The sequence below is a fragment of the Solanum lycopersicum genome, chromosome 8, assembly GCF_036512215.1.
Source record: "Solanum lycopersicum chromosome 8, SLM_r2.1".
In the NCBI taxonomy this organism is placed as follows: Eukaryota; Viridiplantae; Streptophyta; class Magnoliopsida; order Solanales; family Solanaceae; genus Solanum; species Solanum lycopersicum.
The window spans coordinates 57,761,632-57,784,998 of NC_090807.1; the positions used below are offsets into that span (position 1 = coordinate 57,761,632).

At 31.1% G+C, this 23,367-nt stretch overlaps 2 protein-coding genes and 3 non-coding genes across 5 annotated transcripts; all 5 read right to left on the reverse strand.

Annotated features, from left to right (window-relative positions):
* LOC101267630 (E3 ubiquitin-protein ligase AIP2) lies at positions 1-3,515 on the reverse strand. Its single transcript, XM_004245159.5, has 5 exons — positions 3,190-3,515; positions 1,161-1,386; positions 836-1,038; positions 485-700; positions 1-355 (listed from the first exon to the last, which is right to left on the reverse strand). Exons 1-5 carry the CDS (start codon positions 3,331-3,333, stop codon positions 206-208), a joined length of 939 nt encoding a protein of 312 aa, XP_004245207.2. The 5' UTR covers positions 3,334-3,515; the 3' UTR covers positions 1-205.
* Positions 3,516-7,162: 3,647 nt separating this feature from the next.
* TRNAG-GCC (transfer RNA glycine (anticodon GCC)) lies at positions 7,163-7,233 on the reverse strand. Its single transcript has one exon. It is a non-coding gene; the product is annotated as a tRNA-Gly (tRNA).
* Positions 7,234-12,375: 5,142 nt separating this feature from the next.
* LOC101254718 (uncharacterized) lies at positions 12,376-14,097 on the reverse strand. The gene is made up of 3 exons (XM_004245356.1): positions 12,963-14,097; positions 12,721-12,872; positions 12,376-12,615 (listed from the first exon to the last, which is right to left on the reverse strand). Exons 1-3 carry the CDS (start codon positions 14,095-14,097, stop codon positions 12,376-12,378), a joined length of 1,527 nt encoding a protein of 508 aa, XP_004245404.1.
* A 1,501-nt stretch (positions 14,098-15,598) lies between these two features.
* Positions 15,599-15,669, reverse strand: TRNAG-GCC (transfer RNA glycine (anticodon GCC)). Its single transcript has one exon. It is a non-coding gene; the product is annotated as a tRNA-Gly (tRNA).
* A 5,206-nt stretch (positions 15,670-20,875) lies between these two features.
* TRNAG-GCC (transfer RNA glycine (anticodon GCC)) lies at positions 20,876-20,946 on the reverse strand. Its single transcript has one exon. It is a non-coding gene; the product is annotated as a tRNA-Gly (tRNA).
* Positions 20,947-23,367: the final 2,421 nt, after the last annotated feature.

Below are 23,367 nucleotides of genomic sequence, written 5' to 3' on the forward strand. Positions count from 1 at the left end.
TTATCCTGAAAAATCATTACTGTATAATAATCCATATATATATATTATGGGTTGCTCTTGAATGTTTAAGCACCTCAGATTAGTAATTCAAAAGCAGCAAAGTTTTGATACACATTCCAAATCCAAAGAGAGTTTTATCCTAAATATATAAAAGAAATTTGGTAATCCCCTCCGCAGCAGTTTCGATCCATTTGAGTATTGTGCATTATACATACATGTATTCACCCTCACGAACTGCATTAGCAGCCCCTTTCCTATCTTCCTCCGCCTCCTTTTCTCGCTCCTTCCAGCTCTCATAGTGATGATCATCTGTGAGCAATTCATGCCGACAAATTGGACAAGAGTTGTGCTCATCCTGTTAAACGTATAGTGAGAATGTATGAAGACTTACAAGTTGTTATTGTATGGAACAAAATGAAATTGGGGAAAATCAAAATGACAATGGCAAAAATACGATAAGTACAACAAAGTTTCACTTTCATACCAGCCATGGCTTCAGGCAAGGAGGGTGAAACATATGCTTGCAGGGCAACTCTTGCATCTTGTCATCTACAACTAACTCCTCCCTGCAAATTGCACACTCCGCATCTGCACCAAGCTGCTTCAACAACTCATCTGTGACTGTATTAACTGGGAGGTTTGCCACAACTTGTTTACTGGCAGGTGGTGGTCTCGGGGCAGAAGGACCGTCTTCCAGAATCTTAAATAGAACAAATTAGAAACGTCTTTAGTTCAAGCTAAATTGTTTTGGCCTTGACATATTGCTTCTCAAACGACTGAAAACTACAGGCTACAGTTGTGTTTGATGCGAGGAAAAGAGTAAAACTAGAGATACCTCTGGTATTATATTATCTAGTCTAGCAACCAACTGCTCGAGTATATTGCGAGCACCTTCCGTATCGTTAACATTGGATGGATCACCTTGAGAGGATTCACCACCAAGAAGTGCCGCAGCAGCAGTGAGAATATGAGATTGTTCGAGCCAAGCAGGCTGCTCAGGCTCAGGGTCAACAGTAAGATGCCCCTCAAAAAGGAATCCTGAATCAAAATAATAGGATAAATATAAAAAACATGCAACATTTTTGTTGGTATACTTGTAACAATAGGGGGCACATGACCGATGTATTAAGAGAAAAATCATAAAGAGGTCATATGAGTACTTCTAGTTGAGTCATTTTCTGTTGATGTTGTATTCTGAGATTCATTCTGTACTTCAGCTAACTGCTCTCGTGCCTGAGTAATGCAACTCTGCAAATGTTTCTTCTCAGCCGATCCTGACACCAGGTGCTCAGCCTCAATAAATAGCCCAAGCCCAGCATTCCAAAATCCAGGCATTGTGTATCTTGTCTTTAAAATGGTGGCAACCCGACATACAACCAAATAGAACTGCAAGCATTTGGAATCACTCAGATTTATTCAGTAGTAATAGAACTTCCTATGCAAGTAAAATTACTTGTGAAAAATCTTTTTAACATTTTTTGACAAGTCTTAGGTAAGTAAAGGCACTTAACGACGACTTAATACTGCCTTGTCAATTCCTATGTGCAGTTCCTGTTCCAAATCATCGTCTCCAGTTCGTGATGAGAAAAACTTGCATAGATATAAAGCAAACTAAATCATATATGCAAAGATGTGGCACCTGAACCTAACTCAACTCCAAAAGCTAACTCATGAGGGGAGGATTGTCCAAGTTCATATAAGAAGACCACTAGTCTATTCCCCAACCAATGTGAGAACTCTAACACCCCCCTTCACGCCCAGGCCCAACTGAAGCGTGGACCGGGAGTCCAAACGGGGATGGACCTGGCTATGATACCATGCAAAGATATGACACCTAGTCTTAACTTAACCCCAAAAGCTAGCTCATGAGTTAATTAATAATAAGAATATATGGAGTTGTGGACTAGTTCCCTTTCGTGGATTGACCTATTTTGAATTCTCTTTTCAAAAAGAGCAATTGTTTAATTTCATGGTGATATTTTTTGGCAACTAAACTATCTAATAGTTAGAAAGAAGAAGTCCCTATTAATGTCAAGGGGGTTTTGCACGCAGCATAAAGGCCACAAAATGGCTCCGCGTCATAGTATACGAGCTAGCTTAATCAATTGGAAAGTAAAAAAAGCACAGAATAGTCTTTGTAGATAAGCTATCTCGTTTTTTTGTAATTAAAAAATAAGACTCAAATCAACAACCTAGTTCATCATCTATATCTTTTAGGCCCAGCTTATCACAAGGGTGAATGTTCTACATAAAAAGAACCTTCTACGTGATATCACTTTCTAATGTTTGATTACTAAGCTGTCGAAGCAAAACCATTTCACATCAATTTGAGAAAAACAACTCACATAAGCACCTACCACTATTCGTTCTTATCCTGCTCCACATCACCATGTAAACCTTGTTTCCACTATTTGCTAATTATAAAGTCATCAGGTGTCACCAATCAACATTCCCCCATCCCGGCAACTGCTGATATTACATTTGACCAAGTTTATGTCCAACCAAACACTAGAAAACGGTACTCCACATTCCATAAACAAGGCTTGGATAGGCGGAACCAAGATTTTTACTAAGTGGTTGCAAAACATAAAAAAGCAACAACACGAAAAATCCAAGAGGATTCAACATCCAGTCATCTATTATATATAAATAAGAAGTTGTTTTAACTCTATACATTTCGTGTAGTTTCTCGAAGGGGTTTCAATGAAGCTCCTTCCACTCACTTGGTTATCAATTATGTGTTTAATTTGTTATGGCATATATTCCAGTCCTCAACCAAACTATCCTCAATAATTCAGCTCCGAAAATGCCCATGTACACAATCAATTACTTAAAATTGTTATGGCATACACATTTCCTCAATTATCTCATTTATTTTCAAAGCAAACTATTCTCATTTCTCAAAATTTCAGCTCCAAAGAAGTGAAACTCGCACCAAGTTTACTTTTTTACAGCTATCCAAACTTATGTATACTCAATTTACAAATGAAAATTCCCAGCAGCAGAAGCGAAAATCCAAAAAGAAAACGACTAATCAACATTTCTCCTTTTCTGGGTTTCTTTTGGAGGAATTCATTAGCTGGGTAAACCAAAAACCATTTTTTTTAAAAAAAAAAAAAGAAAAAGAAAGAACAAGTGCATAATACATAAATGAGTAATAAAAAGGAAAACCCAGAAAAGGGAAGTTACCGAATTACGAAGAGATGGTGAAGCAGAAGGATAGTATTGAAGAAGAAGCGATCTAATAGAGGATACAGCTTCCTCAAACATTTGTTTCTTCCCTAATTGCTTCTGCAATTCTTGAATCTTGTGCTTTAATTCTTCCTCCATCATTGCTTTTGATTTGCTTAATTCAATTAAACCTTTGGATTATTGCATTTGCATTGCCATAGATTTATATGTATATGTTGTTGGTCGCAACTGATATCTTGTGGAAGAGGAAATCAACCGGTTACGTTCAAATCGGGTTTTCGGGTCATGTTTGTCTTCATCCTCCCTTTTATCTTTTGTTCTACACGAAAATGAAAATACCGTAATTCTTATGTTTTCACATGGAACATTTTGCTAAATTACTTTAAAAAAATAAAAATAATTTATGTTTAGTTAGATTAAAAAAATTTAGAAAATATTTTGTCCACAATAAGTTTTCAAGAAAAAAAGGACCCATTTGATTTAGCTTTTAAAAAAATATTTTTTTAAAAAAAATCAAACTTCAAATAACTTTTAAGTTAAAATATAAAAGTTTTAATTTTTAAATTTTTTTAACAAGTTATTTCTAAAATATTCAAACACGGTTAAGGCCTGAAAATCAATTTTTAAGCTAAGTCAAACACCTTCTTAGTGAGCTTGTAGGGAATTAAATTTTTGGAGTGACATTTTATATTTTATGGTATTCTGTCATTCACTTAGGGTGAGCGTAAATATCAAAAAATAAAAAAATCGAACTGAACCGAACCAAACTAATTAGGTTCTTCGATTTTGGTTCTTCAATTTTTTGGCTTGGTGACAGTGTTATTTTTCAAAAGTTCGATATGGTGTTTGGTGTAAGGGTCTCAAAGTAGCAACAGATGTATAATTAAATAGTTAACTTCACATATTAATTTTCAAGGGAAATCAAAACATATTATTATCATGTACGTTATGTAAAAGTAACCTGTCTTCTTCCTTGTTTTTTTCGAGAAGTAGTTGGAGGCATAATGTTCTTGACAAAAATAAATATAATCTTTTAGTTAGTACAATAAGTGTTCCTTAATAAAATGACTTACGCTATACAATTATCTAAGAATTAATTTAGACCATAAATTTCTAAAGTCTTTATTTTTCTTACATATCATATGATATCACACAAAATAAAATAAAAAAAAGAAAAACTTACATAAATATACTATAATAAAAAAATATTTATCATTTATAGCAATAACATTTTTTCACTTGATCACTTTTAATTAATTTATAATACAAGTTTAATACATATTACAAAGAACAGTTTATTATTCACATATAATACAAGTTTTAATGATGAATAATGCGTTTATCACACATTTTAATACACTTATAATACAATGTGACAATTTTTTACCAAACAAACATAAGATATTTCAAAAACAATTATAATTCAAATATATTGCATACATAATTTATTTTTAATACATATTACAGATTTATCACAGTATTGCAATAAATGATAATAAACAAAAAGTATCACTAATCAGTAACTATTTTTAAAAATGTATTAATTCACGTAATTTTTCCTAAAAAAACAACTTTGTTTCTCTATTAATCTACTTTTTCTCTAGTTTCAACATTCAGCTTTATTCATTGAACAAGTTTAGGGGCCTTCTATGTATTTTTTCAAAGGAAAAGGGTCAAAAATATCTCTCAATTTTTGTTTATTATTTAACTTTATCTTCGTCGTTAAAATAAAGTTGAATTTATTTCTCCCTGTTAAAATAAAGTTAAAATTACCCCTCATTTGACGAAATCCCCAAAATTGACCTAAATTGTCCCAATTACCCAATTTTTTTTAAAAAAAATTTATTTTCAATTTTTGACCCCTTTAAGAAATAACCCGATTAACCCAATACCATATATACATTTCCATTTATCCATTCCCACTCATTAAAGAACAAATCTTTAAACTTTTAAGTTCAAAATTTAATCCTCATAATATTACTGTATGCCCCTCCCTATCTGAACCTAATGAATTTTTTAATAACTCATCAAGGAATTCTTGAGACAAAAGTTAATAAAGAAGAACAAAGTATAAAAAACCAAAGATTGAATCTTTTGAGGCAAAAATTACTAACACACACTTAATTCGTATACCCTTTTGGAATTTATCAACATCATTCTCATTGAAACATGAAGAACCATAGATTGAATCTTTGAGGCAAAAACTTAAAACTACTAATTAAATCTAATACCCAAAATCTCCCAACTTTCAGCTATGTTGTTGCCTCTGTCTTCAATCCCCTTTTTCCTTTTCAAACAACTACTGATTTTTCAACTTACAACCTCCCATCCTTTATTAATGCATCCCATCATTCTTTTGAATATATATTTAAAAATAAAGAACAATGGAGGAAGGAGAAATGAAGAACAATGGAGGAGAAGTTAATGGATTGTATGAAAATTTGAGAGAATGGGTAAAAGAGAAATGGTTTATCCTCTAAAAGGTTGGGGCATTGGATTAAAAATAGGATTTTTTTGAAAAAATTCAGATAATTAGGGTCAATTTTGGGAACTTCGTTAAATGAGGGACAATTATGATGAAATTAATAACGAAAAGGGTAAATTTAACTTTATTTTAACGGCGAGGATAAAGTTAAATAATAAACCAAAATTGGGGATATTTTAACCCTTTTCCTTTTTTTCAAAGATCAAATTTTCGAATGAAAATTTGACCAAGAATTTCTTCATTGATGGGATTGTTTTGATCTTATCTATATATTTCAACTATGTTCCATAATCAGTCATGGTTTTATCAGTTGAGTTTTAATAACATAACTCCAATATAAATTATTAAAGTTTCATTAGTAAAATTAAGTTTGAAACCTCAGTACAATACTTTAATGAATTTCACCTATAGAAATTTTTCATTCTCCAACATACTGTTGTGCTTAAGTGTCACTTAATGAAAGCAAATAGCATTTTCTATCGATTCGGGCTGATTTGGAGTTCAAATTAGAGCTAAAATCATCGTGGATGCTACTATAATAATGTATATCATGTGTATACACTAATTGGATAGACATGCACAGATACATGAAAGATATACATACATTTATATCCATGGAATCATCTTTTAATTTAAGGTAATTATTTTAAATTGGAGCTAAAATGATCATGGAACTACTATAATAATGTAAATCATGTGTATATATCGTATGTATCGCGGTAGACACTACTATAATAATGTAAAACATGTGTACAAATTGTATATATTACCGTGTGTCGCACACTAATTGCATAGACATGCACAGATACATGAAAGATATACACATATATAGACATGTAATCACGCATCTGTTTTGGGTACAAGGGCCATAGGTTCGAATTCTGTCACCTTGATGCGATGTGACGAAAAAAAAGATACTCTTTCAATGATTATGCTGGCGTTAAGATTTCAAACTTGTCGTCTACTTTCAAGAAAGATTATGATGAGCGTGATCACAAAAAAGGTTATGATGAGCTCGAGTATCTTTTAGTTTATAGGCAAAAAGTATTTCTTTATTTGCCATGTTTTTTTTTTGTTTGGTAGCCATCTTAGTTTTATCAATTACCAAATGAGTCGTTACAAATCCATAGCAAAGCTCATACAACTTGCTATCATTACACATTGTTTGAATGGTCATCCATTATATTTTATTTATTTGTTAGTATAAAAAATCAACCAATTAAAATCATTTCATACACTAGTCAACAAAGTGTATATAACCCACATAATTATATTTTCTTCTTTTTCGCATAAGAGTCTTTTCAAGATAATGATATCTAATTATACTGAAAATAATACCTTTTTTTTTTGTATACGAATTTTTTCAAGGTAAATTAAAAAAAAATAGAAGCTCAGATGCAACACATTTCATGTCTAATTTAGAAGACCAAGGTGGAGACCCAACTCTCACCAATTGTGCTTATATCATCACAGCACTCACAATATTGCACCAGCCGGGAATCGAACCCGGGTCTGTACCGTGGCAGGGTACTATTCTACCACTAGACCACTGGTGCTTGTTGCTTTAAAACTTTAACTTGTTCATTCATCTTAATTATATCAATAAAAAGTATAAGGAAAAACCTTATCCGCACCGGGTGTTTATACCAAGCCAATGCAATTTTCGTTATTATGTGATTTATGGAGTAGAATGAACAATAAGTTACACATGATATGCATGTATTAACTTGATATAAAAATGTGATGCAGGTAAATTTTAACCTACATTTCAAGCATTCATATGATATAATTTAAAATAAAATTTCAGTTAACCTAGTAATTACATTAAAGTTTTTAATTTGCAGTTTATTGAAAATATCTGCAGTTTCGAATGCATTGATTTTGACAAAAATAAAAGGATCTACAATCTATTTTATTAACCCATGCTCATACAAAGAGGTTCTTTTTCTTGTGAGAAATTTGTTTTACAAACTTTTTTAGAAGCAAAAATTTATTTGTAACATTGAGTGTAGAAGATAAGTAAATAGTTTGAGTGTAGTCAAGTTTTCCATATCAATATTGATAGTAGGAGGGTACTAATAATTAATACTCCAACTGTATCATAACTCAAAATATATTTTCTCCTATATAGTATAAGAAATTGAAAACAACTCAAAATAATTGAATAATTTACTTCAAATTAATATTTGATTTTGCAATTTAAAACTTACGTAACTAATATATGTATAATTTTATTTTATTATTTATCCTATTTCTATCTCTACCTTGTACCTTATCTTCTCTTTTAAGTAAATCAGTCAAATTATTTATGCGTGGAATTACGTAATAATGAAGAATAATACAATCTATCTAAACATTACAGTCATTAAAACAATATAGTACGATACATCATGAAAAACTAACTTTTAACAACCATCAAAACGAAGTGTGAGGCAGTAATAAAACCAGGAAGTACAACTCTAGAGCATATCTCAAAGCTTAATAAGAATTTATAGGACTGAAGTCTAATTCTAGTTCTAGCCTTCTAGGTGAAGCTTGAACATATGAGACATAAGCACTCTCCTTTTAATATCTTTGTGATACATATGCTCGATTTTGAGAATATAAATATTTAATTTGAAATTTTTTCTGTAATTATTTCTTAATAATTTTTTTTAATTTTATTTATTTGTGAATTTGATACAAATTAAAAAAATTTATTGATGGAAAATTAAACTTTACGAGATTAAACTCTCAAAGTTGAGTGACATTTTCAGATAATAACCCTTTCAATCCTGAATAAATGAATCACTTTAGCATATACAATTCTGGAAAGTCAAATTCCAAGAGCACTTGGTATGAAAGCTAATTGTATTTCCTTTTACTTAGGTTTCCTTTTTATTTAAATGGATACGTATAATTATATGATTGTTACTCGTTGTAGAGTATTGTGTTTAAATTAGTACGTAATATATATCTTATTTGGATATTTGTCATATGGTATTGTATTATTAATTTAAATATCAATCAATCAACATACGGTGCGAATGCTCTTTCAGTAAATTAAAACCATTTCATACACTAGTTAACAAAGTGTGTTATATTCTATGATTCTTCTTACGGTTTACAATGTTTTCTTCTTCTTCTTTTGTATTGAACTCTTCATATCAAGCTTATTACTACTCATTTGATAATTCTATAGACGTGATCAACAAAAATTAATTATTGAAGACAAATTATCAACAAAAACTAATTATTGTAGACTTAAAAAAAACTTAATATTCTATCGTCTGATATAAACTCTTTATATCGAGCTTATTACTACTAATTTAATAATTTTAAAAAGACAAAAAAGAGTCTGACTCAGATGCAACATTTTATCGTCTTGATTAAGAGACATTGTGGAGACCCAAATCTCACCCAATTGTGCATTTCATCATCGCAGCTCTCATGACATTGCACCAGCCGAGAATCGAACCTGGGTCTGTACGGTGGCAGAATACTATTCTACCACTAGACCACTGGTGCTTATTGTTCCAAAATTTGATGTAATTTGTAGAGGTTACTACTGTTAAGCTGATTAACAATGGTGATTTACACCAAAACAGAATGGAACCATAACAATCGATTTAAGAAGAAGAAGAAGAAGAAGAAGAAGAAGAAGAAGGCATCGTATATGTTGATTTGTAGAAGATGAATTAGTGATCTTCCTGTATTGATTCTCACATATATATATATATAAGAGAATTGTAGTCCTATACTCAACAAATACAAAAGATATGAAATGTAAAATGTGTGACTAACTAACTTTCAAAATTCTAACTAACTTGATGTGACATCTAACTAACACTCTAACTAACATAACTAACATAACTAACAAACTAATCATAATTATATTGTTAATACCCCTCCTCAAGTTGGCAGTGATGATCTTACAGCCAACTTGTTGAGTAATGCTAAATGTTTAACTCCAGTTAGGGCCTTTGTGAGTATATCTGCTAGCTGCTCAGTGGTAGAAATGTGATGTAGTGAAATGAGCCCCTCCTGAAGTTTGCTGCGTACAAAGTGACAATCGACTTCAATATGCTTGGTTCTCTCATGGAAAATAGGATTGTGAGCTATGTGGATGGTAGACTGACTATCACAAAAGGCAGGAATAGGTGAAGAATCAGATATAGTTAACTCTTTTGTCAACCTGTGAAGCCAAACCAGCTCACCTACTACCTTCCGATGGATCTATATTCTGCTTCTGCAGAGGATAATGAGATGGTTTCTTGTTTCTTTGATTTCCAGCTGATTGGACTGTTCCCAAGTAAAACCAAGTATCCACTAACTGATCTTCTTGAGTCTGGACAAGATGCCCAGTCTGAATCACAATATGCTTTGATTGAGCAATCAGAATCTTTGGATAGATGAAGGCCTAGAGTTGGATCTTGTTTCAAGTACCTAAGAAGATGAAATGCTGCCTGTAAATGTGAAGTTCTAGGATCTTGCATGAATTGGCTCAAGTGTTGAACATTGAATGCTATATCCAGTCTAGTGTTAGTAAGGAAATTCAATTTTCCTACTAGTTTTCTGTAGTATGTAGGATCAGGTAATGGAGTTCCTTCTTTCCCTTAGTTTGATATTTGGATCAAGAGGAGATGTAAGTGAACTCTGATTATAACAATCATATTCTTTTAGTAAATCCAATACAAACTTTCTTTGGGAGACAAGTACCCCTCCTGGTATGTCAAGTATCTCCATCCCTAGAAAGTAATGCAATCGACCAAGATCTTTAATCTTAAAAGTATCATCCAAGTAGGCCTTTAACTGTGTAATCTCGGCAGTGTCTGTTCCTGTGAGAATAACATCATCAACATAGACTGCAACAAAGACAACTAAGGCACCAACATTTCTATGGAAAAGTGAGTAATCATGATGGGAATGTACATATCCTCTGAGTGATAGAGCTTCAGTCAACTTGGCATACCATTGTTGACTAGCCTGTTTTAAACCATAAAGAGACTTGTTTAGCTTGCACACTAAGCTCAAGTCATCCACAGCAAGCCCTTGTGGTAGTTTCATGTATACTTCTTCATGGAGATCACCATGAGGAAAGACATTGTTTACATCAAGCTGAGACATCTCCCAACCCTTTTTAACAGCACATGCAATTAAGGTTCTCACAGTGGTCATTTTAACCACTGGAGAATAGGTCTCTGTATAATCCACACCAGCCTGTTGAATGTAGCCTTTAACTACTAGTCTGACTTTAAACCTTTCAATGCTACCATCAGATTTGTGCTTCACTTTATACACCCATCTACATCCAATTGCCTGTTTGTCTGCAGGTAATTTTACAAGATTCCAAGTATTGTTTGCATAAAGTGCATCAAACTCTTGCACCATGGCATTTTGCCATGCAGGACCTAAGCCTGCTTCCTCATAAGATAAAGGCTCACTATCATGGCAAATGTTTTCAACCATTGCTTGACTATTAGATGCAATATTATTGGGAGTAATGTGATGATGTTTAGTGAACATGGCATTCAAAGAGAAGTTTTTATCAATGGAAATAGACTGTGTGGTAGAAATATGAGTTTTTAGGGTAGGAATTGAGTAGATGTAATCTTTCAAATGTGAAGGAATCTTGCTTTCTCTTTGTGATCTTCTGTGTAATAATGTAGGGGGAGAAGGTGATTGATTTCTGTTATGAGATGGAGGATTAGGTGATAAGGTTGAAGAAGTAGGGAGCACATCTGTATTTTGATTTACCAAAGTGCTATCAAATATTGAATCAACACAATCATCAAAAACATTTGAAGGAACAATTCTGCTATTTGTAGAATTGGTACTAGGAATAGAAGGAAAAACACATTTATCTGAAGTTAATGTAAAAGGGAACAGATGCTCATGAAACACTACATCCCTAGACACATGTATCCTTTTTGTGGCAAGACTCATCACTTTGTATCCTTTTGTTCCAAAGGGGAAACCTACAAACACATGAGGAGTAGTTCTAGGTTGTAGTTTATCCCTTTGAACTTTAGGTAATGTTGGTTGTAATCTGGTTTTGTTTTGTATAGGACTTCATAAGGACATTTGTTTTTCAAATAGACTGAAGGAAGTCTGTTTATAAGATGTGTTGCTGTAAGTATACATTCCCCCCAGTATTTTATGGGAAGCTTTGATTGAAATAGAAGAGCTCTTGCTGTCTCTAACAAATATTTATGTTTTCTTTCCACTATGTTGTTTTGTTGAGGTGTATATGGACAGCTCTTTTGATGGATTATACCTTTGGATTGAAAGAAGAATTTGGTTTCATTGTTATTAAACTCAAGTCCATTATCTGATCTAATAATTTTGACTGTGGTTTGGAATTGATTTTCTATCATATTTACAAAGTTTTTGAGAACTTGTAAGGCATTGCTCTTGGTGCTTAACAGATGAGTCCAAGTTGATCTACTAAAATCATCTACTATGGTGATGAAATATTTGTAATTGTCAAGGGTAGGTGCATGGTAAGGACCCCACATATCAACATGAATAAGCTCAAAAATGGAATTAGAATGTGTGACACTTTGGCTAAAAGGCAATCTTTCTTGTTTTGCCATAGGGCAGATTGTACACATAAAAGGTTGTTTGTTTGAGAAACTGGCTGGGATGGTAGATATCCTCCTCATTTTCACAAAAGGCACATGGACAAGTCTATTATGCCACAATAGGTCTACATTATGTTAAGTAGATACAGCATCAGAAGTAGAAGAACAAACAGTATGACTAGTACATTTGTTATTATCATGTGAAGTTTTGTTTGTGGCTTGACTATTATTGCTAGACAAAGAAGAGTTGTGATTGTTGTGAGATATGCAGCAGCATGTGGTGAAATTAGCAGGATTCTTCAGACACCTTGAACAAAGAAAATAGAGTCCTTCTCTGCTACTACCAAGCACCTGAGGCCTCTTCACTGAAGGGGCCTGCAGTAAACAAGAAACACTAGTCAATAGGATAACACTTCTCATTGAAAGAGTCAATGAGTGAACTGACACTAGATTGTATTTAAAAGAGGGCACATATAGCACATTGTGTAGAACAATTCCAGATGTGATCACTACATCTCCAAATTCTATCACCTTAACTTTGTATCCATTGGGTAAAGAGACAAGCATAGGGTAAGACATGGTTTGAATATTGGTAAGTGAGGATTTGTTAAAGGTTATGTGGTTTGATGCTCCTGAATCAATGATCCATAGGTCAGCACTTGATTTAAAACATTCACATGAAGGATTGCCAAAATCAATAGATGAAGAACATACTATAGTACCTGCAAAGTTCATAGAACCAACTTCCATGTTTGAGTTGTTTAAATCAGTTCCTTCAACTCGACAATTCTGCAAAAGTTTCATCATGTTATCATATTGATCTTTAGTGAATGTAACCATTTGATTCTGATTATTCTGCATGGAATCTTCTCCCTGTGCAGATACCACATTATTAGAGGATCCATGAACATTAGCTACAACTCTCCTTCCTCTATATTCATGATTATTATTCTGCCTTGCATGAGATCCATTGTTCCTATTAGTCCGACTAGGATATCCAATCAACTTATAACATTTCTCCCTAATATGTCCTGTCTTTTTGCAATAACTACAAACCATAACACTTCTATTGCTACTGTTAGCTGGAAAGTAATTGGATCCTCCATAATTGTTGTTACTTGAAGTATTGCCAAAGTAATTTTCATTAGAGAATGATGTTTTGTAGTTTCTTCCTGTTGATCCCTTTCCATTGTTATTAGAAGAGTTCACATTCAAGGAAATCGATTCCATAGGAGTTTGATTAGCGGGTTTGAACTCCCTTTGCTTCTCCTCTTGAATCATTAAGGAAAAGGCTTGTGCCATTGTTGGAAGAGGATTCATCATAAGAATGTTGCCTCTTATCACAGTATACACCTCATTCATCCCCATTAAGAATTGTATCAAACGTCTTTCTTGTTCTGCTTTGTATAATCCATCCTTGGCTCCACAATTACAAGCACAAGAGCACTGATTCTTTACATTCAAAGTGCTCAATTCTTCCCAAAGCTTTTTCATCCTGGTGTAGTAGACTGTTATATCCAAATTTCCCTGTGTGAGATCATTAATCTCCTTTTGAATTTGATATAGCTTTGCTCCATTTGTTTGGTCATATCTATCTTCAAGTTCCTTCCAAAGTTCCACTGAATCACTAACATACTCTACACTATCTGCAACTTCCTTAGTGAGAGAGTTTAAAATCCAGGAAGTCACCATGTCATCGCATCTCTGCCATTGATGCAACTGGTTTGAGTTTGCAGCTGGTTTAACACAACTACCATCAATGAATCCAAGCTTGTTCTTCATTGGCAAAGCTCGCATAACTCCCCTTCTCCAGGATCTATATCCTGTTCCATCGAATTGAGTTGGAACTAATACCATACCAGGGCTATCTGAAGGATGTATGTAGAGAGTGTTGTGTGCATCATATTAACAGAGGTTCCTTGTGCTGAAGGAGCACTTTCAGATTCTGTCATGATGAAGGATCGACTGGATACAAGAAAAACAACTAAACAGGAAGAAACCAACAGCAGATTCAAATCAAAACCAGCAAGAACAGCCTTGCTCTGATACCATGTTAAGCTGATCAACAATGGTGATTTACACCAAAACAGAATGGAACCATAACAATCGATTTAAGAAGAAGAAGAAGAAGAAGAAGAAGAAGAAGAAGAAGGCATCGTATATGTTGATTTGTAGAAGATGAATTACTGATCTTCCTGTATTGATTCTCACATATATATACAAGAGAATTGTAGTCCTATACTCAACAAATACAAAAGATATGAAATGTAAAATGTGTGACTAACTAACTTTGAAAATTCTAACTAACTTGATGTGACATCTAACAACACTCTAACTAACATAACTAACAAACTAATCATAATTATATTGTTAATAACTACAAACCCCCACAATAAAACCTTAGAATAAATTTGCGGCATTCACAAAACATCAAAAATTAGTGTAATTTGCGGAGGTTATCACAAGCTACCAGAATAAAATCGTCACCTAATAAATTATATTGCAGGGGTTAAAATAAACGCTACAATTTTTAGTGGAGTTTTTAAAAATCCCCACAAGTAAACCTCTACAAATTAGCTTCTTTTTTTTTAGTGTTTTCTTTTTACAAGTGTCCATTTCTTCTTAAGTTTCAATTACTACTTAGAGTGTGTACTGTTTTTATTGTGCAAGTTAATTTGTAGTTTCAATGTTATAGGTTGTTTGTGAGAATATCTTTAAACTTATGCTATAAGATTAATGTTATTAATCTTTTGTATTGACATTTTGTCGAGAGTATTCCAATTTGTAGTTTCATAGGTATAGACATATGTATTTACTTTGAGGTGAAATTTTTTTTTTTCAAAGATGAGATGTTTGCTTATTAGTTTAATAATGTCTAAAGCCTTCTTTGAAACTTCGCAGGTCGCTGGCTGTATTAAGCGTGTTAGAGTTTTCCAATACGATAAAATGAGCTTGCATTAGCTTTAGAAGATATACTTAGTTTCTATAATTTGTCTTTGAAAAAAGAAGAGGCTCAAATGCAACATTTGTCCTTCAAGATAATTTTAAACATGATCAACGAGAATTAATAATATACAAAGGAAAAAAAAGAGGCTCTGATGCAACATTTTATGTCTAATATCAGACTTGGCAGGGAGATGGCTGGGAGACCCATTTTATGTCTAATATCAGACTTGGGAGAGCCGAATCTCACCAATTGTGCATTTATCATCACAACACTCATGAATCAACGCGAATTAATAATATACGAAGAAAAAAAGAGAGGCTCAGATGCAACATTTTATGTCTAATATCAGACTTGGTAGGGAGACCCAAATCTCACCCAATTGTGCATTTATCATCACAGCACTCACAATATTGCACCAGCCGGGAATCGAACCCGGGTCTGTACCGTGGCAGGGTACTATTCTACCACTAGACCACTGGTGCTTGTTGTCCTATCACTTTAACTTGATTTTTATTCTTTCGCTGTTTTTATTTATATGTCGTAAATAGTTCTTAATATTTCCTCCGTCAAGTTTTATTGGTTATAATTTTCTTGTTTTAGATTCAATCGATAAGAATTTTGACTGATATTTTATGAGTATATTTCATCATATTGATATGCCAAAAATTGTAATTTATAGTATTTTTCGTATAGGTTTTAAATATCTAAATTTTCGCTTGAAATATCGAATCAGTGTAATCTGATTTAATTTTGAAAATTAGTCAAACTGATTTTCAAATATGACAATTAAAAGTGGACGAGAGAGTATTTGTCATTTCACAAAATTAATGCATAACTGACACTATTTTTCTTATTTACTTGATACTTTTTAGTGTTGAAAATATGAATTTGATCAACATAGAAAAACTAACTCATTAATTCATGTTCATTGGTCAATTTAATTAATCAAAATAAATTAATTTATGTTTATTTATTAAAAACTTGACATCAAGAAATTAAAATAAGTGTACAATGATAAACTTACATAGTTAGAAACGTGAAATCTAAAATGATAATATATAAAAATAAAAACGAAGGAAGTACTTTTTCTTGGGTAAATAGTTGTAATATACCAAAAGTGAGAATTGAAGTGGGGTGGGGGAGGGGGAGGAAACATGCTACTAGACAATCGTACCAGCCAATGTTTACGAAAACGTTTTTAGGGGCGAATTTTGGAGCAGGGTGTAGAAAAACGCTCTTGGGTGTAAATTGAAGACGTACATCCATATAGCTTAAGTCCTAGAATTTGGGCGTAAGTTCCACGCGTTCAAATATAAGCCCCGAGTCTAAAAATGTAAATCTTATGATAAAAACGCACGTCTGGGCGTTATTTTGTTTTTTTTTTATTTTTGATTCTTTTATGCTTAAAATAATATTTTTATTATTAGTGTAGTGATATTTCTCAATTAGTAATTGTCATACTTTTTTTCTTCGCTATTGGTTATTTAATACCTTTCTCAAATAAAAAATCATAATATGTTTATTCTATATATTATAGGTTATTTATTAAAATTTATTTGTAAAATAATTGAGAAATTTACTTTTGCTTTACTTTTTAGTAATAAATTTATAAATTAAATGTACACGAAACTATGCTCCGTAGATTCATGAAAATTATGCCCTATGTCTCAGGGCTTAAATCTCACCTCGTACAATATAAAACGTGTCACCTCACGCTACTGCCTTTTAAAATATTGGTCCCAACAGTTAGTTCAAGCTACTAAACAAAATTAACTTATAGGATGACAGTACTTCATTAAACAGGATACTCATTAAAATTTGCTAGCCCTGTTGCTACTCTAGTCTCTCATTATGCCTTTTATAATGGGTTTCTAAAATGATGTTTTTGATCAATCTTTGGTTGTTGATTCTTTTGATAGAAGATGTGTATGTTAAATAAGGTTACTGGATAAAGAGTGGATCTGTCCATGCTTATATAGTATAAGAAATTAAAAAGTAACTTAAAACATTAAATAATTTATTAAATATGAATTTGCAAAAAGTTATGTGTACTAATTTCTAAAGATTATTTGGCAGCTAGACAGAGTCATACATGTATTAATAATATGGATAATGGAGAAATAACGACGTGGATATATTAGTTATGAAAATATTAATAATGTGAGAATAATTATGAAAATATTAAATATATGAGTATTAGTTATATAAATGTTAGTTATGTATGAAATATCCAACATCAATTGTAAGGTTTGACCACAAAGCATTATTCTACATCTATTATATCGTAATTTGTATATACTTAATCGCATAATTATTTCATATCTATTAATTACTTGTTTTTTTTTCTTGGCCTCTAATTAATGTTATAAGAAAGGGTATAATATGAGGATGATTTCGGATCTTTTGTATAAACTTTTTTTTACGATGAACTATCAAAGATGATTGATAAAACATCATGAGCTGTCTCATAATAGAATCAGTTATTGTGGATATTTTCTTCTCGATTCCTTTTTTTTATAATCAGAGATCGAATAAGGACTCAAATGATATGTATTGAATTTTCTCTCCAATTTACGTAGATATTTGAGACTAATATATGACTTTGTCTAATTTTAGAATCAAGAACAATAGAAAGATATCAAAACATATAACAATACTAATGAGTTATTATGTTTTAAATTGTTATGCTTATTGTTTGTATGCTTTTTAAGGTAATTGTTGAAATTTTTTTCGTGAGAAGATTGCAAGATTGAACAAAATTTTAAATGATTGAAGAGAAGATGCAGAATTGGTCACAAATAGACATTGTTCATTTTTTTTACTTCTTTTCGTTTTTTGACGTATATCATGTACAAACTTCTTGCTGCTTTTGCTAATTTTATCCTAAGAATTTTCTTTTTTATATTGTGAACATGTTTTATGTCATTTTTCCTCTATTGGTTGAGGATCGAAATGTTTTTGCACTTTTTTTATGTCAGTATATTACTTCCTCCGTCAAAAATGTGAGTCATGCTTCATTTTTTCTATTAAAAAATATCATTATTTATAGCCACATAAATATAAATTGGGATGGAATATTCATTTCTAACTCGATATTGCACAAATGTGCATCATTGTCTAGACGATTCCTCTTTGCAGCGTGAATATATATATCATTTCACTTAAAAAAAGGGGTCAAATTATGAACGATTTTTTGTCGATTTGTGGAAGTTTTTGATTTACACAAAATTAATTGAGGCAGTTTTAAAAATTACCACAATTACCTATGTAACAAGCATATTTACGACGGTTTAAAGAATCTCCATTATGTCCGCCATAAAATGAATCTGCGATTTGTGGTGTTAAATATGATTTTGAAACTTTAATAACTAGACTCTACAAGCGTAAATATAACTCACACAATATAGTCTCAATATCTTATTTAATTCTTTTGAAAGGGTTTTATCAGTCACTCCTTTTGCTTCCTTGGTGACTCGAACTCGCAACCCAACTCTTATCCCTTTTGCTCCCTTGGTGACGCGAACTCGCAACCTTTGGGTTGGAAGTGAGAGGTGCTTACCATCCAACCAACTCCCTCTCATCATTAAAAAACTTGAGTTCTGTCATTTATAACATAGACTACATATAAAATATTCAAGTTACAAAACAACATAAATCTTAATTCATGACAAATTGACACAATTAGTAATTATGTTTGATAACTTAAAGTTTTAAACTTTAACAAGTAATTTCACATCAAACTAACAAATGTAAAAAATGTAATATAATAATATAATTATAGTGATTTGAGTTTATTATTTTTATTTCATATTTTCTTTTATCACACCAACACCATATATTCTTAAAAATAATAATATTTTATTGATATAGTATTAGATGAATTCACATTTTTATGAATTTATATTCATTAATTTTTAAATAAAGACAAATTTAAACATTCATATGTAAAAATAATCTTAACTATATAGTAATTGGGTCTTATAGAATATCCTAATATTTAAAACCTGTATTTAAAATCAAAAATTAAAATTTAGATGTACAACTTAATTATATTCAGATTTTGACATCTTAATCTTATTAAAAATAAATGATGCCTAAATTATCTCAAATGATTTCGCATTTTAAAGTCAAAACGTGCTACCAGTACCCTACAGTGAAAGTTGTTATTTTAGAATCTTACCTAATCTTGTATGACTACACATCCAACATCCACTTCTTTGAAATATTCATCTCATGAAAATATATTAAACTTTACCGATCTAGTGCTTGTTATCATATAATTGTCATCATACAAATTTACCTTTTACTTTAGTGTGTTTGTAAAACCTCAATAAATTTTTTACTTTAACCATTCAATTACATATAATAGGAGCAACATTTTCATTTGTTATCTCTCTTGAAAGAATGAACCTAAATATCTAAATTGTTTGTGCTTTGATATCGCAATTCAATTTACGACTTAATTTGCTCTTCTCATGCTAATTAAACATGCATTGCATATAATCAGTTGTATTTCTACTTTCCATAATTACCTAATTTTCGAAAGTGTTTTTATATTTCAAGTTTTTTGATTTAGTTCCTATTTTATACAAGTGTAACAAATTGTAATGAATTGTGACATTTACAAAGCTTCACAATTTGATGTAATTTACAGAGGTTATCACAAATCTCCACGATAAAACCGCTACATATTATAATAAATTGCGGCTTTCACAAAACATCAAAAATTGATGCAATTTGCGGAGGTTATCACAAGCCTCTAGAATGAAACCGTCATATGATAAATTATATCGCAAGGGTTTAAAATAAATGCTACAAATAATTTTTTTAGTGGAGCTTTTAAAATCCCCACAAATAAACCTCTGCAAATTAGCTTGTTTTTTTGGTAGTATTTGCTTTTTCGAAGTTAATTTGTAGTTTCAATGTTATAGGTTGTTGTGAGAACATCTTTAAGCTTCTGCTATAAGATCAATGTTATTTATGTTTTGTATTGACATTTTGTCGAGAGTATTTCAATTTGTAATTTCATAGGTATAGACATATGTATTTACTTTGAGGTGAAAGAAAAGGAATTTCAAAGATGAGATGTTTGCTTATTAATTTGATAATGTTTCAAGCCTTCTTTGAAATTTCGCCGGTCGCTGAGGTGTGTATTAAGCGTGCTAAAGTTTTCAAATACGATAAAATGAGCTTGCATTAACTTTAGAAGATATACTTAGTTTCTATAATTTGTCATTGAAAAAAGAAAAGGCTCAAATGCAACATTTGTCTTTCAAGAAAATTTTAAACATGAACAAGGAGAACTAATAATATACCAAGGAAAAAAAAGAGGTTTAGCTGCAACATTTTATGTATAATATCAGATTTGGCAGGGAGACCCAAATCTCACCAATTATGCATTTATCATCACAGCACTCACGAATCAACGAGAATTAATAATACTACGAAAGAAAAAAAAGAGGCTCAGATGCAACATTTTATGTCTAATATCTGACTTGGCAGGGGAGACCCAAATCTCACCCAATTGTGCATTTACCATCACAGCACTCATGAATCGACAAGAATTAATAATATACGAAGAAAAAAAAAGGCTCAAATGCAACATTTTATGTCTAATCTATATCAGACTTGGTAGGGAGACCCAAATCTCACCCAATTGTGCATATATCATCACAGCACTCACAATATTACACCAGCCGGGAATCGAACCCGGGTCTGTACCGTGGCAGGGTACTATTCTACCACTAGACCACTGGTGCTTGTTGTTCCAAAATTTGAACTTGCTTTATTACTTCCTCTGTTTCTATTTATATGTCGTTAAGAATATATGTTTCTTAATATTTCACATTTCACAAAATTAATACATATGACACTATTCTTTCTATTTACCTTGATAACATCTCCTTATACTTTTAATTGTCTTGTTGCGCTTTTGAAAGTTAAATTAGATTATATCAATTTAATATTTTAAAACGAAAAAATTTAGATATTAAAAAACTATACGAAAAGTACTACAAATTACTCCTTTCGTTCGGTATTGTTTCTCATGTTGCGCTTTTCGAAAGTCAATTTGACTAATTCTCAAAATTAAATTAGATCACATTAATTCGATATTTTAAACTAAAAAAATTATATATTCTAAAACTATATGAAAAATACTATAAATTGCAATTTTTTACAAATTAATATGATGAAAAAATACATCTTATAATGTTAGTCAAAATTTTTATAGTTTGACTCTAAAAATAGAAATCATGACAGATAATACCGGACGGATGGAGTACAACTTTTTGTATGTCAATATGATGAAAAGATACATCGTAAAATGTTAATCAATGTTCTTATCGTTTGACTCTAAAAAAAAACTATGACAATTAAAAGTGGACGGAGAGAGTAGTTATTATAGCCTTGAAAGTATGAATTTGACCAAACATAGAAAATTAAATGATTAATTCATGTTCATTGGTCAATTTAATTAATCAAAATAAATTTATGTATGTTCATTTATTGAAAACTTGACTTCAAGAAATACTAAATAAGAGTACAATGGTAACCTTACATAATTTCTCAAGAGACGTAAAATCTAAAATGGTGACATATAAATAGAAACAAAGGAAGTAGTACTTCATTATGTTATTATTTAAGATATACAAGTTACCAATTCAAATATTCCTATAAAATAAAATATGGTTGATCTAGGACTTGCATATAAACAACAATATACCCATGGAATCCTACAAAGTGAGGTTTAAGAAAGATAGAGTGTTAACTATTTATAAAATCAAAATGTAATCTTATATACAATGTAATTTCGATGAAAGAGTGTCAAGGTAAGGATGGGTTCGCCTCTGCTTATATAGTATAAGATATTCAAAAAATAACTTAACACATTAAGTAATTTATCAAATATGAATTTGTAAAACGTTATGTTTGCTAATCTCTAAGGGTTATTTAGTAGTTGGATAGCGTTATATATGTATAAGTAGTATGAGTATTGGTTATGGAGAAATTAAGAGAAAATGATATAAATAGTCCCTTAACTATAGTAGTAGGTCTAAAATGGTCCATTATATATACACTTAACATATAAAGTCCTTTAAATATTCAAAAACTTGTCAGCTTTGGTCCTTTAACTATGCACTTACCGGCTTTAGTGCCTTAAATATAAAGTTACCTGTTTTAGCCCTTTAAGTATTTAAAAACTTATCAAGTTTGATCTTTGTTCATTTCTTTAATACAAATAGTTTTAGGTTTATATTAACAAAAATATTCGTGAAATTAAATCTTTAACCCATTTTTAAAGTTGTTTCTCTATTCACACCCCTTTTTCTTCAAACTACTGTTATAAAAAGAACAATAACGTCTACGATTCAAAATAGAATTAATAAAAAAAAAAGATATAAGTCCTAATTTTATTCAATGGAGGATAAAATTACACATATAATTATTTTAATGACTTGAACTCGCACTTGAATATTTTAATTAGTGTGAATTTTATTAAATTTGCTCAAATTATTTACATAAAATAAAATGAATAGAATAACAAAATCGATCTATTTAAAATTTATTAAAAGAATTACAAATATACCATTTTATAAATTTCAATTTCTAAAAAATTAAACAAATTCCTCTCAATGAAGTCGTTAAAGTACAAACTTTGAATTTAACGGGGAATAATTTTTTTCTTTTTATAATAAGGTTTAGCATATTCAAGTCATTAGTAGCAATACATATGCTCCATTTTATCCTGTATTGAATAAAATTATGACTTATATATTTTTTGTCTGTGAATTTTATTTTGATTCATTAAGGTTAAGGTTCATCGCATAAGGTTAATTTGAAAAAAATAAAACGGAGAGAGAAAAACAACATAAAAAATTGTTAAAGATTTAATTTGTTGAGACATGAATTCTGTTAATATGAACTTATATTATTTATATTAAAAATGAAAAAAGATCAAACCTGATAAGTTTTTGAATACTTAAAAGACTAAAATAAGTAACTTTATAATTAAAGAACTAAAACCGGTAAGTGTATAGTTAAGAGACTAAAGCTAACAAGTTTTTGAATAGTTAAAGGATTACGTCCTTCAAGTGTATAGTTAAGGAACCATTTTAGATCTACTTTTATAGTTGAAGGACTATTTATGTTATTTTCTCGAGAAATTAATAATGTTAGTA

Excerpts from the sequence above, each read along its gene's own strand:
- LOC101267630 (XM_004245159.5), bottom strand. The coding sequence starts at position 3,333 with ATGATGGAGGAAGAATTAAAGCACAAGATTCAAGAATTGCAGAAGCAA. Across the intron at positions 1,039-1,160 it reads AGAAAATGACTCAACTAGAA|GATTCCTTTTTGAGGGGCAT; the intron begins GTACTCATATGA and ends ATTTTGATTCAG. Across the intron at positions 701-835 it reads TAGATAATATAATACCAGAG|ATTCTGGAAGACGGTCCTTC; the intron begins GTATCTCTAGTT and ends GTTCTATTTAAG.
- LOC101254718 (XM_004245356.1), bottom strand. The coding sequence starts at position 14,097 with ATGGTATTAGTTCCAACTCAATTCGATGGAACAGGATATAGATCCTGG. Across the intron at positions 12,873-12,962 it reads TGGTTCTATGAACTTTGCAG|GAGCATCAAACCACATAACC; the intron begins GTACTATAGTAT and ends TCATTGATTCAG. Across the intron at positions 12,616-12,720 it reads CTGGAATTGTTCTACACAAT|GCCCCTTCAGTGAAGAGGCC; the intron begins GTGCTATATGTG and ends TGTTTACTGCAG.